This window comes from Natator depressus, chromosome 12, assembly GCF_965152275.1.
Source record: "Natator depressus isolate rNatDep1 chromosome 12, rNatDep2.hap1, whole genome shotgun sequence".
NCBI lineage: Eukaryota > Metazoa > Chordata > Testudines > Cheloniidae > Natator > Natator depressus.
The window spans coordinates 39251908-39266366 of NC_134245.1; the positions used below are offsets into that span (position 1 = coordinate 39251908).

The 14459-nt window shown below is 43.6% G+C and overlaps 1 protein-coding gene across 4 annotated transcripts in view; it reads right to left on the reverse strand.

Moving 5' to 3' along the window:
• The window catches only part of GALNS (galactosamine (N-acetyl)-6-sulfatase), a 66889-nt gene that overhangs the window by 42210 nt on the left and 10220 nt on the right, over positions 1 to 14459 (reverse strand). For all 4 annotated transcript variants that reach the window (XR_012641585.1, XM_074968911.1, XM_074968912.1 and 1 more), the window contains 5 exons: positions 7227 to 7370; positions 5398 to 5464; positions 5153 to 5280; positions 4184 to 4323; positions 1343 to 1446 (listed from right to left, as the gene is read on the reverse strand). Coding sequence is in view for 3 of the 4 variants with exons in the window: in XM_074968911.1 (XP_074825012.1) it covers positions 1343 to 1446; positions 4184 to 4323; positions 5153 to 5280; positions 5398 to 5464; positions 7227 to 7370 (583 nt within the window). In the remaining variant the exon portion in view is untranslated. The remainder of the gene's footprint in view (positions 1 to 1342; positions 1447 to 4183; positions 4324 to 5152; positions 5281 to 5397; positions 5465 to 7226; positions 7371 to 14459) is intronic.

Sequence of the window (14459 nt, forward strand, 5' to 3'; positions counted from 1 at the left end):
TGCCTTTGTTCCTAATTATACCTTAGAGTTATTTTTTCATATCTAATGCATCTGTCCCCATTTATGATGGTGGTTTACTTCTGGCACTTTACTCAGTTTGTACATACAAAACAAAATAGTCAGTTTCAATTTCGTGTTCTCATGCACTAGTCCAAGGTTACTTATGCTTGGCTTGCAAGGACTTCATGGGAATGTTTAAATTCAAACAATAAACTGTTTTCATTTCAAATTTTAAAGAATCATAAAAACATTCCTATTAGGTTTTGTAAAACCTTTAAAAATGACAAACTCAAATCACCCTTGTGCTCCAAATTTTAAGCCAAATTGACAGTGGCCTCTAAATATGCTCTATAAATGATCTTTATCCGATTTAACAGATTTACAACATTGAAAAGGAATGTAAATTAGAAAAATAAATATTATAAATATTTTGCGATCTTGGGCACAGTGTCGAGTTGAGGAAGTATCACTTCTTTCTGAATAAAAGACATCTACAAAAGGGAGGGAATGCATATTATTTAACACGAATCCTGCTGCATGGAGAGTTGATTAGATCTTTCTTTAATGAGTATTGGGACAATTTCCTGCACGTGCTGGTATTACCACCTGAGGATTATTTTAGAATGAGTATCATTTTAATCTCTGTGCAGGCAGGAAATAGAAACATTCTGGTACACAGACCTACCTTCCTGATATCAGGGGGTAGCCATGTTAGTCTGTATCCACAAAAACACAAGGAGTCTGGTGGCACTTTAAAGACTAACAGATTTATTTGGGCATAAGCTTTTGTGGGTAAACCACCAATTCTTCAGATGCATCTAAAGAAGTGGTGTTCTACCTCCCTGAGTGAAACTGCTATCTAGCCACAGAAAACGGAAGTGTCAGGTTTAAAATCACTCGATGCTGCAGGAGACACAGAATATGTCCAGAAAGCATGTTCCTCCACTGCAGCAGGACGCACATTAACCGGAATGTCCTTGCATTCCATTTGATCGCATCGATACTCCACTAAAAATACAGAGGTCTGATCCAACAAAAGTGAAGGGGTTAAACAGACCAGGAAAACAAAAAGGTACCTGCTGGCTAAAGTCAAAGCCTTTAGTGCTCATAAAAAATCCAGTCATGTGCATTCATGGTATAAGATTGCAATAATGTAATTAACTGATCTTATGATATACATCAACCAATTCTTTACTTATTAGATCCCAGGTTTTGACACAGTGATTCCATTGAGAATGTGCTAAGAGCCCTGAACCAAAGACCACTGAAGCCAATGGGACTCCTTCCATTGACTTCAGTTGTCACTGGATTGGGCCTAAAATTGTTAAGGCCAGATACTTACGTCTCCTGCAGGTATCTGGCCTGGCCACCAAGCAATAGCTGGCTCCCTCATCCCACCTTCAAAAGTGGTTTGTTTACCACACAGAAAGCGACCATTGCTACCTCCTAGAGGAAAGAAAATTGATAAACACGATCATGTTTTTCCTGTGGATGTTTGTGAAGGTCTTTTCAGCAGGGCAGAAACTGACAGATTAGTAGACTAGATAGGGAATGCTATCAAATGCACAAAGGAAACAAACCAAAAAGATTTTTTTTTTTGCCAACTTCTTTCATTTATAGGAATCTTAAATGTTTCTTGTGAGTGAAGGAGGTAAAAATTGATCACACATTTAATACGAGTCAACAATGGGATAGAGGTGCAAAAAAGGCCAGTATCATTCTGGTGTGTATTAACAGGAGTGTCGGATCTAAGATATGGGCAGTAACTGTCTTGCTCTACTCGGCACTGGTGAGGCCTCAGCTGGAGTACTGTCTCTAGTTCTGGGTGACACACTTTTAGAAAGACCTGGACAAACGAGAGAGTCCAAATGAGAGCTACAAAAATGATAAAAGATTTAGAAAACCTGACCTATGAGGAAAGGTTAAAAAAATTGGGTATGTTTAGTCTTGGGAAAAGACTGAGGGGAGACCGGATAAGTCTTTAGATACGTTATGGGCTCTTACAAAGAGGACAATGATCAACTGTTCTCCATGTCCACTGAAGGCAGGACAAGAATGAACTTCATCTGCAGCAAGGGAGATTTAGGTTAGATATTAGGAAAAACTTTCTAACTGTAAGAATAGTTAAGCACTGGAACAGGTGACCAAGGCAGACTGTGGAAACCGCATCACTGGAGGGTTTTAAGAACAGGTTAGACAACCACCTGTCAGGGATGGTCTCCAACCTTTTTACACCCAAGATCACTTTTTGAATTTAAACGCAACCCAGGATCTACCCCACCCCTTCCCCAAAGCCCTGCCCTGTTCCCTTCATTCCCCGCCCTCCTCCATCACTCACTCTCCCACACCCTCAGGCAGGGAGTTGGGGTTTGGGAGGGGGTCTGGGCTCTGGGCTGGGGCCGAGGGCTTTGCAGTGTTGGAGGGGGCTCTGGGCTGAGCCTGGGGCCAGGGGTTGGGGTGCAGGAGGCAGTGAGGGGGTGCAAGCTCTGGGAGGGAGTTTGGATGCAGGAGGGGGCTCCAGGCTGGGGCAGAGAGTTGGGGTGCAAGAGGGGTGCAGGGTCTGGGAGGGACTCCGGGTTCAGGAGGGGACTCCAGGCTGGGGCAGAGTGTTGGGTGCAGGGTGCTGGCTCTCGGCAGGGGGTTAGGGATGGGTCAAGAGTGCAAGAGGAGGTATGGGGTGCTGTCTCCAGGAGGGGGTTCAGGGTGTGAGCTCCAGTTGGGCGGCACTTACCTCGGGCAGCTCCTGGTTGGTGGTGCAGCGGGGCTAAGGCAGGCTCCTTACCTGCCTCAGGCCAGTGCCGCTCCCGGAAGGGGCAAACACGCCCCTGTGGCCCCTCGCGGGGGGCATGTGGCTCCGCGCACTGCCCAACTCTGCAGGCACTGCCCCCGCAGCTCCCATTGACTACAGTTCCAATGGGAGCTGTAGGGGTGGTGCTTGCAGGCAGAAGCAGCGCATGGAGATGCCTGCCCTCTCTCCTCCCCCCGGAGATACAGGGGCGTGCTCGTTGCTTCTGAGAGTGGCCTGGGGCTGGGGCTGGCAAGAAGCCTGCCTTAGCAGCAGCCTCGCTGCACCACTGCAGATCGCAATCGACTGGGAGAGTCTCCAGGATTGACCAGTCGATTGCAATCGATCGGTTGGTGACCACTGATCTAGGGAAACTTGGTGCTGCCTCTGCACAGGTGGGTGGGCTAAATGACCTCTCGAGGTCCCTTCCGGTCCTACATTTCTATGATTTGATGAACATTTTCAGACTGACATGTGATTTTCTAGTACCCTTTTAAGAGAGGGGTTTCACTGGAGATAGACATGATGACGACAAAAGCGAGATTACATTTTATTTCCCCAGGAAAGCTCTGCTCAGAGACAGCAGCTGGTTGGCAGGGAAGGTCCCCACTTTTTATGCAGCCTTACAACTGCACTGACCGAGGAACAGCCCAGAGAGTCACGTGTTTTGCCCAAGGCCACACAGATTCAGTGGCCCAGCTAAGGTTAGAACTTAGGAGCCTCCCATCTCGTGGCCTGATCATCACAAGACTACCTGACCTCCAAATGGGAAAAAAAAGGGGGGGGAAATAAAATTAATTTGCTCAAGGATACTAGCTTGAAAACAAGAGGAAAAACTGAGAAGTGCAGCAAAGCTGTCCATGGCAGAGAATGTTTATTCTCCTTGATATCGTTTCATAGAGCTAAACACACTGGGACTCCTGGATCTTTTATAATGATCCAGAAAACACAGATATGCATTTGATAATGGCCCTCTAACTTGTCTTTCTAATTAACTAGTACAGGAGACTTAGCACTTCCCTGTATATGTCACTTTCCGCACACACACTACCAATAACAGATTAAGAGAGAAGGTGGGAGCAAAAATACAGTTGGTAGGCACCTAATGTACTGCTTTTAAGAGTAAAAAAAAAAACAAAAAAAAACCATCAGCACCGGGGCACAGTACAGAAGGCACATGTGCTTGTCTAAATAGGAGTGTGCCCAGGTGAGCAACTAACACAAGCAAGGACTGGAGGCAGAATTCTAATGCTGAACACTCCTGAACTTCAAGGCTTCTCTTATATACAAGGGACCAAACCAAAACCTCAGATATCTTTGTCTTCAAACTCTGAGACTGTTTGGATCTGGACCTGAACTTCATAGCTTGAGGTCCAGCTCTGTTCATTAGACACTTACCTTGTTTAGGTGCTGAAATAAGAGCAGCTCCATTATCAGATGTGAAAAACACAAAAGTGTTCTCACTGATGCCCAGGTTTTGAAGGGACTTTAGGATTTTCCCAATGCTGTCATCAATTTCTCGCACTGCATCACCATATCTGAGACAGTAGAGATTACAAATATGCAAGCCAGTAAAGGAGGAGAAACAGTTTAAACCAGGTAGTCTTACAGAACATAAAGCACTCCATTACAAGAATACTGAATTAATTGTGCTGAAGAGGGAAATAATTCACCTACACATCAGGTACCACAATAGAAGTTTACCAGTGTCACTTCGTAACTTATGTCTTTTTAATCTGCAGAAAGCAGCCTCTCTTGGATATTCAGACTCTCCAATTTGCTCAGATCTGAGCATTTTTGGACAGAGACCAGAAATTGAGATAAATGAAGCCAGGTATAAGCAGAGGCCACTTCTGCCATGAGCTGAGGCTAATAAAGTAATTTTGTTTATAGACGCTAGTTTGAAATTGTGATCTTAAAAGCAAGGTCCATTATATCCATAGAGCTATCCTTCCCCCACTGTAAATTGCATTTTCCATGATGTGGAGCCTGTTTGCTGTTCTGATTTATAGGCTTTTAAACCAGGCTCTAATCAAACTATGTCAAGAGACTAACAAAAGCACCCATTCCACGGAACAGCATTTCATCACTCACACAGTGGGCCAGGGAGCTTAGATTTCACCTACATTTGGGTCACATGATCTTTACTTTGGCTTACAACAAATATATTAAAGATCAAACTAGACACGGTCTTTTTGGGAAAAAAAATACTAAAGGAAATTCCATGCTACCTAGTATGTGTATTTACACACGCATGCACGCACACACACTTTTAACAAGTGATCTATGTTACTTCAGTCCAATAAATATTGCTGTGGTTTTCCACTATCACACTAGGCAGCATAAATCAAATAAAAGGAGACTTACAACCCTCTTTGGCTAGTGCCCAAGAAATGTTTGGAGGCATAAACAGGAGCATGAGTGGCATCAATAGCCCAATAGAGAAAGAACGGCTGTTGACTGGATTGCTGCCTGCTAATAAAGTCAAGAGCTTCCTGTAAATGACAACAGAAATTAACGTTAACAGGATCATCCTCTGCCACCTAAAACTCTCAACCAAAAGTAACAAAAAAGGGCTATGGGTTATAAAGTTGAAAGAAAATGTATAATACCTGTAAGTAGATCTGAGTTAAGTTTGCTTCCCCTGTCTTCAGATCAATTTTGAAATCTTCATAATATCTTAAAATAAAGCAGAACCAGGGAAAAAAATTAATACCCATGGAACGCAGAACAAAAGGGCTGTTCTTCCCTATTACTTGTATGGGCAGGTCATTGTTGTTACTCAACAAAAGGGCAGAGACTCACAAGGTATGTAACCAGCCATTTCTCTTCAGAAACTGAAAAGAAGTTCATTATGTTTTTTTTAAGGTTAGAAGAGAACAGTGAAATTGCAAGGTCAGAGGCAATGGTGGGATGTCATGATGAAAACATAGAAAGGGTTACCACAAACAGGGAGGGGAGATATAAAAATGCCTTCAGTAAGGGAATGGAATCAGGTTCCAAAAGAGGCACAGTTGGATGAGCACCTGTGGGAGATGGGTTAGAGCAGCAATGGCCTATTTGTGGTCCATGAGCACATTTTAGCAACATGCACTTTGTTCTTGGCTCTCTAGCCTGCCACAACCCTGGCAGCCAACATTCACCCTTGAAGTTAGCTGCATCGCTTGTGAGAAATGCCTGGTGCAATACCTGGTTTGAATATGTGAACACTCTGGCATGTAAGGGAATTTTGGGCACTCCCTTATCCCTTCCTTAAGTGCACTGGCCTTTGAGGCCTCTCACACTTGAGCACCAGAGCATTCCATCATTAAAAAGCAAGATGCCAGATAAAAGCCCAGCACTAAAGCAGCTGGGCTTTAAGTTCATCTTTTGAGGTCGGGATGAGGATGCCAGGATCCCAGCAGGGAACAGCTGAGGAGTTCAGACTAAAATTTAGCACAGATCTAGTGCTTATAATTTTCAAGGTGCTTTAAAAACATGAACAACCCCATAAAAGTAGGGCACTATTAATGTTCCCATTTTACAGATGGGAAAACTGAGACACAATATGAGAGACAGGCTTAGAACTCAGGAATTTGTTTCTTATCCCTGTGCTTTAACCACTGGATCGTGCATCTCTCTCAATAAGAAGGTAAATCTGGGAGTGAGAAAGGAAGCTGGAAGATCTAGCAGGCGTTGCCCAGACACAAACGCTCTGACTCCCTCTGGCTGCCAAGATCCTTCTTCATTCAACACCGTACTCCTCCAAGTGTCCCATCTTGACTTGCCCTCTCAGCTGCAAAAATCTCCTACTTCAAGTGACAAATGCTCTAACCCTAACCCAGCATTCAGGAGGCAGGGGAAGGAGGGGGGAGGCTGCCCACTGCATCCTCGCTTCTCCCCCCAGCCTCCTGAAAACCGCAAGACAGCTGGTTGCCACGAGCAGGAGGTGGGGGGAGCAGGGGGAAGGCGCTGATCCACAGGGTCTGCCGGCGGGCAGGAGGTGCTGGGGGGAGGGTGCGTAGGGGGGCTGCCAGCCGTGGACAAAGCAGGTGGCCAAACGACATTATAGGGGAGCATTCAACAACTTTAAACAAGCATGTTCTGTAATGGAGCAGGGACATAAGATTGAAACAACGTTAAGAGAGAGGATGTTAAGTGGGGAGTTACTGGATTTGAACCAGTTCATCCCTGATGACTGACATTTCCTTCGTTCATGTCCAATAACTCTTGGCATGGTGTGAGGTTTCTGGAGATTGCTGCCCATCCAACCAAGCCATGGTGTTACTGCTGTGTCTGATCCAGCCTCTCCTAACTGAAGATAGCTTACTGATTGAACGCTCATCTTTCAGTAGACCACAGGACAGCTGAGTAAGACCACAAGGAAAGCAAAGAAAACAAGCCGTTGACAACTTCCAAAATATTTTTTTTAAATGAGCCCTGGAACAAACAGCTGAATTACCTGCCAATCATTTCCCTGTCCCTGTAAACAGGGATGTTTGGGGTGGCTTTGTTATCGTAAGGTCCAAAATGGCAATTAGGAGATCCAAACCATTCATCAAATCCATGCTTCAAGGGGTGGAATTGGGGTCTGTGACCCAGATGCCTAGGAACAAAAGCCAGAAAGAGTTCAGGAGTCCATTGCAAAGGAGTAAATAGTAATCTTATCAGAACTGTGTAGAAAGAAATATCTTTCAATGATGCTAAAGGAAAACTTCAGTGATTAGTTACAGTACTCTAGATAGCCAAATAAATAATGACTAGACAAAAACGTGCATTCAAGGAGATTACAGAAATCCCTGCCACTGTTCCAGTAGCTTCATTAAGTCAATGTCCAACTTCTCTTCTCTCTAAACATGTTGATTATTTGTGATGATGGTGCCTTAGGTAGAGCTGCCCAGAACAGAGCAAAAATACATATAATAATTAATTTAGGGCTTAAGTCTCATTTATACCAAGGCTCTTCTACACCAGTAAATTGTGTAAAGGGGCCACAAAGTGTGTGTAATTTACAATTACATTTACTTTAAGGCCCTTTATGCTGCCAGAGTGGTGTAATGGGGCTTTAGTGTAAATGGCAATGAGACCCTTAGAATGTACATATGAAAGCCAGCCCCCCCCCGCCACACACAAGCAAACTTCTGTTAACAGCGTTGTCCTGGATATGAAATTTAAACTTTCCTTCTTTAGCTTCAGGCTACTGCTCCTTTCCTTCCACATCTTCTGGGACTGTGAATAACTCACTTCCTTCATTTGTGAAAGTATTTATAGATGGTCATTCTCTCACTGTCTCAACTGGAGAAATTTCTAGCTGAACATGCACGTGTCACTTCAGTCTTTCCTCATACGTCTTTGTCTTTAACTCATGGATCGGTTCTGTTGCCCTCTTTTGTATCGTCTCTAAAATTTGGGGACCGGAAGTGCACTCATTGGATTAAATTGGTCCCTGGCGTAAACCCAATGAGATCAATGGTATTACACCAGACACTAATTTAGCCTCACGATTCCTGATCCAGTCACACGCTGGCTGTGTAAATTAGAACCACAAATGTCCCTCGTTTTACATGTGGAATCCCCACATACATACGCACACACACACCACAACAAAAATACCCCTAGCTATCTTCACAGTGACTAGGGGCACGGAAAATCTGATATGCAGAGAGATTTTAAAAAGTGGGATAGTTTACAAAGGAGGCAAATAAGAAGGAATACGAGGAAAGCATACAAAATAAATAAATAATGAGTTAGAGAAGGTAGATTAGACGCTCCTGTTCTCCCTCTCTCATAACACAAGAATGAGGGAAGTCAATGAAACTCAAAGTCAGTAAATTCAAAACTGAGCAAGGGGAATACTTTTACCACCCAACACATAATAAGAATGGCCATACTGGGTCAGACCAAAGGTCCATTTAGCCCAATACCCTGTCTTCCAACAGTGGTCAATGCCAGGTGCCCCAGAGGGAATGAACAGAACAGGTCATCATCAAGTGATTCATCCCGTCGCTCATTCCCAGCTTCCCTGCTCATTTTAGCTAAGGTCCATCAATGGATACATCCTCCATGAATTTATCTTGTTCTTTTTTGAACCCTGTTATGGTCTTGGCCTAAACAACATCCGCTGGCAAGGAGTTCCACAGGTTGACTCTGCGTTGTGTGAAGAAATATCTCCTTTTGTTTGTTTTAAACAAATGCCTATTAATTTCATTGGGTGACCCCTCATTCTTGTGTTATGAGAAGGAGTAAATAACATTTCCTTATTTACTTTCTCAACACCAGTCATGATTTTATAGACCTCGATCATATTCCCCCATTATTTGTCTCTTTTCCAAGCTGAAAAGTCCAAGTCTTATTAATCTCTCCTCATATGGAAGCTGTTCCAGCTGTCCCTAATCATTTTTGTTGCACTTTTCTGATCTTTTTTTGAGATGGGGTGACCACATCTGTATGTAGTATTCAAGATGTGGGTGTACCATGGATTTATATAGAGGCAATATGATATTTTCTGTCTTATTATCAATCCCTTTATTAATGATTTCCAACATTCTGTTAGCTTTTTTGATGGCTGCTGCACATTAAGTGGATGTTTTCAGAGAAATATCCACAATGACTCCAAAATCTCTTTCTTGAGTGGTAACAGCTAAATTAGACCCCAACATTTTATATGTATAATTAGGATTATGTTTTCCAGTGTGCACTACTTTGCATTTATCAACACTGAGCATAATATGACTGTGGAACTCACTGCCCTGGGATGTCACCGAGGCCAAGAACTTGGCAAGATTCAAAGAGGGACTGAAAATTTACAAGGATAACATAAAATTCAAAGAGACAAGGGGAGTGAGATAATATCTTTTATTGGACCAACTTCTGTTGGTGAGAGAGAGAAGCTCTGAGAAAAGTGCTCAGAGTGTAACTACAGGGTAGAACAGATAAGGAGTTAACACATGTTGCAAGAGACCATTCAAGGTGAAGTGGGTGGTAAACACCTCCACAACTGAAGGACAAAAGGAGGGTTTGTGCGTTCCAGATTGTTATAGTGAGCCATAAATCCAGTGTCTTTATCTATCAAGCATTCTTACAACTACAATACCCACCTGCTGAAGTGAAGAAACAGATTGACAGAGCCAGAACAGTACCCAGAAGTCACCTACTACAGGGCAGGCCCAACAAAGAAAATAACAGAACGCCACTAGCCATCACCTGCAGCCCCCAACTAAAACCTCTCCAACGCATCATCAAGGATCTACAACCTATCCTGAAGGATGACCCATCACTCTCACAGATCTTGGGAGACAGGCCAGTCCTTGCTTAGAGACAGCCCCCCAACCTGAAGCAAATACTCACCAGCAACCACACATCACACAACAGAACCACTAACCCAGGAACTGATCCTTGCAACAAAGCCCATTGCCAACTGTGTCCACATATCTATTCAGGGGACACCATCATAGGGCCTAATCACATCAACCACACTATCAGAGGCTCGTTCACCTGCACATCTACCAATGTGATATATGCCATCATGTGCCAGCAATGCCCCTCTGCCATGTACATTGGTCAAACTGGACAGTCTCTACGTAAAAGAATAAACGGACATAAATCAGATGTCAAGAATTATAACATTCAAAAACCAGTCGAAGAACACTTCAATCTCTCTGGTCACTCGATTACAGACCTAAAAGTGGCAATACTTCAACAAAAAAACTTCAAAAACAGACTCCAACGAGACACTGCTGAATTGGAATTAATTTGCAAACTGGATACAATAACTTAGGCTTGAATAGAGACTGGGAGTGGATGGGTCTTTACACAAAGTAAAACTATTTCCCCATGTTTATCCCCTCCCCCAACCCCCCACTGTTCCTCAGACGTTCTTGTCAACTGCTGGAAATGGCCCACCTTGATTATCACTACAAAAGGTTTTTTTCCCCCCCCCGCTCTCCTGCTGGTAATAGCTCACCTTAAGTGATCACTCTTGTTACAGTGTGTATGGTAACACCCATTGTTTCATGTTCTCTATGTATATAAATCTCCCCACTGTATTTTCCACTGCACGCATCCGATGAAGTGAGCTGTAGCTCACGAAAGCTTATGCTCAAATAAATTTGTTAGTCTCTAAGGTCCCACAAGTACTCCTTTTCTTTTTATTAAGTCCATGATTTTTGGGGTCTATCAGAGTTATGAATTTAAGCTCCCAGGCTCATCTTTTGAAGATGTTGTGCAGGTTTTCTTTGTGTTTGCCCAGCCTCTTCATGGGTCAGTTTGAGGAAGAATTTCTGGACAAATGCACCACAAAACCAATGATATATCTGAGATACATTGATGATATTTTCATCCTCTGGACAGACAACTTAAACTCCCTCAAAGATTACCACTACAACTTCAACAACCAGCACCCACCATCAAACCTTCTCTAAAACATTCCCACACCAGCACCAGCTTCCTGGACACCATGATCAACTTCAACAATGGAGCCCTACAGACAACTACATATATAAGAAATCCCCAGATCACCACACCTATCTTCACCAATCCAGTAACCAACCCAAACACACCAAGACATCTGTTACCCATAGTCAGGAATTCAGATACCACAGAGTATGCCCCATCAAGAAAGTCCAGGATACATACCTCAGCACACTTAAAACTACCTTTACCGCACAAGGACACTCCGCCGGAGAAGTAGATCACATCATGGAATGGGCCACCCAAATACTCCAAAAGAACCTTCTTCAATACAGCAAACACTCCCCCCCGCCCCCACAACTGTACACTCCTAGTTGTCACTTACCACCGCACACTGGAACCCATACAGGGTATCATCAAACAACTACAACCCATACTCGATGCGGACCACATGTTGAAAGAAATCTTTCCTGAACTCCCTCTTCTGGCCTTCAAACAACACCCCCAACCCTGCCAAGCTCATCATCAGAGGCAAGCTCCCTACAGACCAGGACACACCACCAGACGCTTCCAGAACAACAGATGCAAAACCTGCAGACATATGTCCACCTGTTGCGATGATCAACACCCCCACAACACACCTTTCAAGATCCATGGTTCCTACACATGCCAATCACAACATATGGTTTCCTCATCCAGTGCACTAAATGTCCCAATAGCAACTGTGTGGTTGAAACCAGACAGTCACTATGCTGTCGAATGAACTCACACAGAAAAATGATAAAAGACAAAAACACCCTATCATCTGTGGGCAAACACTATTTACAGAACAATCACTCCATGTCTGACCTCTCAGTCCTCTGCACAAACACCTTCAAAAGACGAGCCTGGAAGCTTTTAAATTCATAACTCTGCTAGACAGCAAAAATCATGGGCTTCATAAAGACACTGGATTTATGTCTCATTTACAACAATCTGGAACCCATAAACCCTCTTTTCTCCTTCAATTGTTAACTTCACTTTGAGTGGCCTCTTGCGACATGTGTTAACTCCTTATCTTTTTCACCTTCTATTTAACTGAGACACTCCAAGCATCTTTCCCAGAGTTGAAGAGTTCTGCATAAATTCAAAAGCTTGTGTCTCTCACCAACAGAAGTTGGCCCAATAAAAGGCCTTATTGAAATTCTGGGAGGCAGAGGGGAGCAAGCCCGTCCGCATCTAAAGGCGCCTCCCAACCTTTGGGGAGGAGTCACTGGACCTGGGACTGTGGGGGACAACTAAGAAATAACAGGGCAGGGAGTAGAGGTCACAGGTTCAAAACTAGGGATCCAGAAGGGGACACCAAGCGGAGAACCCCGGACAGCACCCACCTGCTACTCAAAGCTGTCCAAGGAGCCAGTGGACGCCACCCAGAGGAACTCTGCCTGGATGAGTGAGCCAAGGGAGGAACAGAAATAGGCCCCACAGTCGCAAAGCACCTCCCCATCCAGCATCCTTCTCCTGGTGTTGAAGATGGCTATTTTGGCCAGTGCCAGAAGGAGATTGACGAGGAGGTCTCACTACCTTGTGGGGCCACGGACTGAGTGGGCATATATGAATAGATGTGGGGAAAAGTGCAGCCAGAACCTCAACAGGTTCTGGAGGAGTTGGATTAGAGGCTGCAACCTGGCACATTCTAGATACGCAGGCACCTCAAGCAGCAAAAGGGGCGGGCATCGGGGATGGGGTTGAACTGTGCTAGGTACACACTCATGCTCACGGCTCCATGAAGGAGCTAGCAACCGATATCCCCGGCAGGCCATAGGTCCAGGGTGGTGTACAGGCTAGCCCACTGGGGTTCCTCACCCTCCACAGGTGGTAGAAGGTCCCACCGCTCACCCACCTGTCTCTCTAATATCCTGGGACCAACATGGCTATAACAAAACTGCAAATAATATTCAGAGTTGTAATAGCAAATACTTAAAAGAGAAGGTTAAGAGAGACATAAAACCTCGTGTTTATGGCTTAAACCAGTTGCTAACCAATAAGGGTTACGATGAAACTTTAATGGGGTCAGATTATCTCACATCTGCCAGCACCCTTCTCTGAAGCAGCTGATGTACCGCAATTCTTAGGTTCACAACGGCACTGCATTATGAGTTCATGTTTACTTTGCTTTTTATTATCACTAGAAGGTTTTCCAGACTCGCTGCTTTCCAGATAACTGTCTGGAACCAATATGTATTTGTGCTGCTTATTTCCTTTCCCTAGCTGTATGAATTTACATTTATTAGCACTGAATGCATCTCAATGCACTCAGCCCACTGATCCGATTTTTCCTGGCCACTTTGTTGTTTGGATTTGGGCTAATAAATAATTCACCGTCTTAGATTCATTTACTTTCCTTCCAATTTCTGTGCTGCTGGAAAATTTGATCACAGTTGAATCTATACCTTTCTTTATATTGTTAATATTGTTAAATAATATGGATTCCATAACTGACTACCTTAATACTGGTCCCCACTTGAAGGTTGAATTATTAACAATCACTCTGTTTGTTAAAAATGTTATATCAAGTTGGTATCTATGCAGTTTTGAAGTTTATTATTTATGCATTTATTTATTACACAGTACTACTACGAATTGTGAATTACCAGCATGGAGACCTAGAAACCCAATGGGACTCAATCACATCACACAAGTTCTTTATTGAAATTCATATGTTCTATGCCCGCTGGCTTCTCTTCAACTTCTACAATAGTAATCCCATCAAAGAAGCCTATTGTATTTGTTTGGCAGCTCTCCAGCTTTTCCCTCCTACCCTGCACAGGAACCACAGTTGCATTTAGTTGCCAGGTATCCCTCCTGACTGCCATGATTTATTGAAGATTAGGTTCACAAGTTCTTATGTTTCCTTTGTTAAGATATGGGCCTGCACCCATAAGAGTCAATGGAGTTTTGTCAGTGACTTCAATGAGAACAGGATCAAGCCCTTAGTTCTTTTAAAATTCTTGGGATGTAGTTCACTCAGATCTTTGGTCAATACTCTTTCACTGTCTATTTATTTACCCTTTTCTCTGCTAGATTAGGCCATCACTCTTCTCTGTAGCTCTGTCTAATATCAAGCATGTTTCCTTCATGTGACTGTATCTTCATTTCTATCCTAACATTCCGCTGCTTAAAAAAAAAAAAAAGCCGACAGTTTACAAGTCACACTTATCTGCAGAGTATCAATGATATACAGCAGGGGCCAAAGACAAAAAATTGTAGAGGGCAAGGGACATGCTCCAACAGAACATCGCTGTGA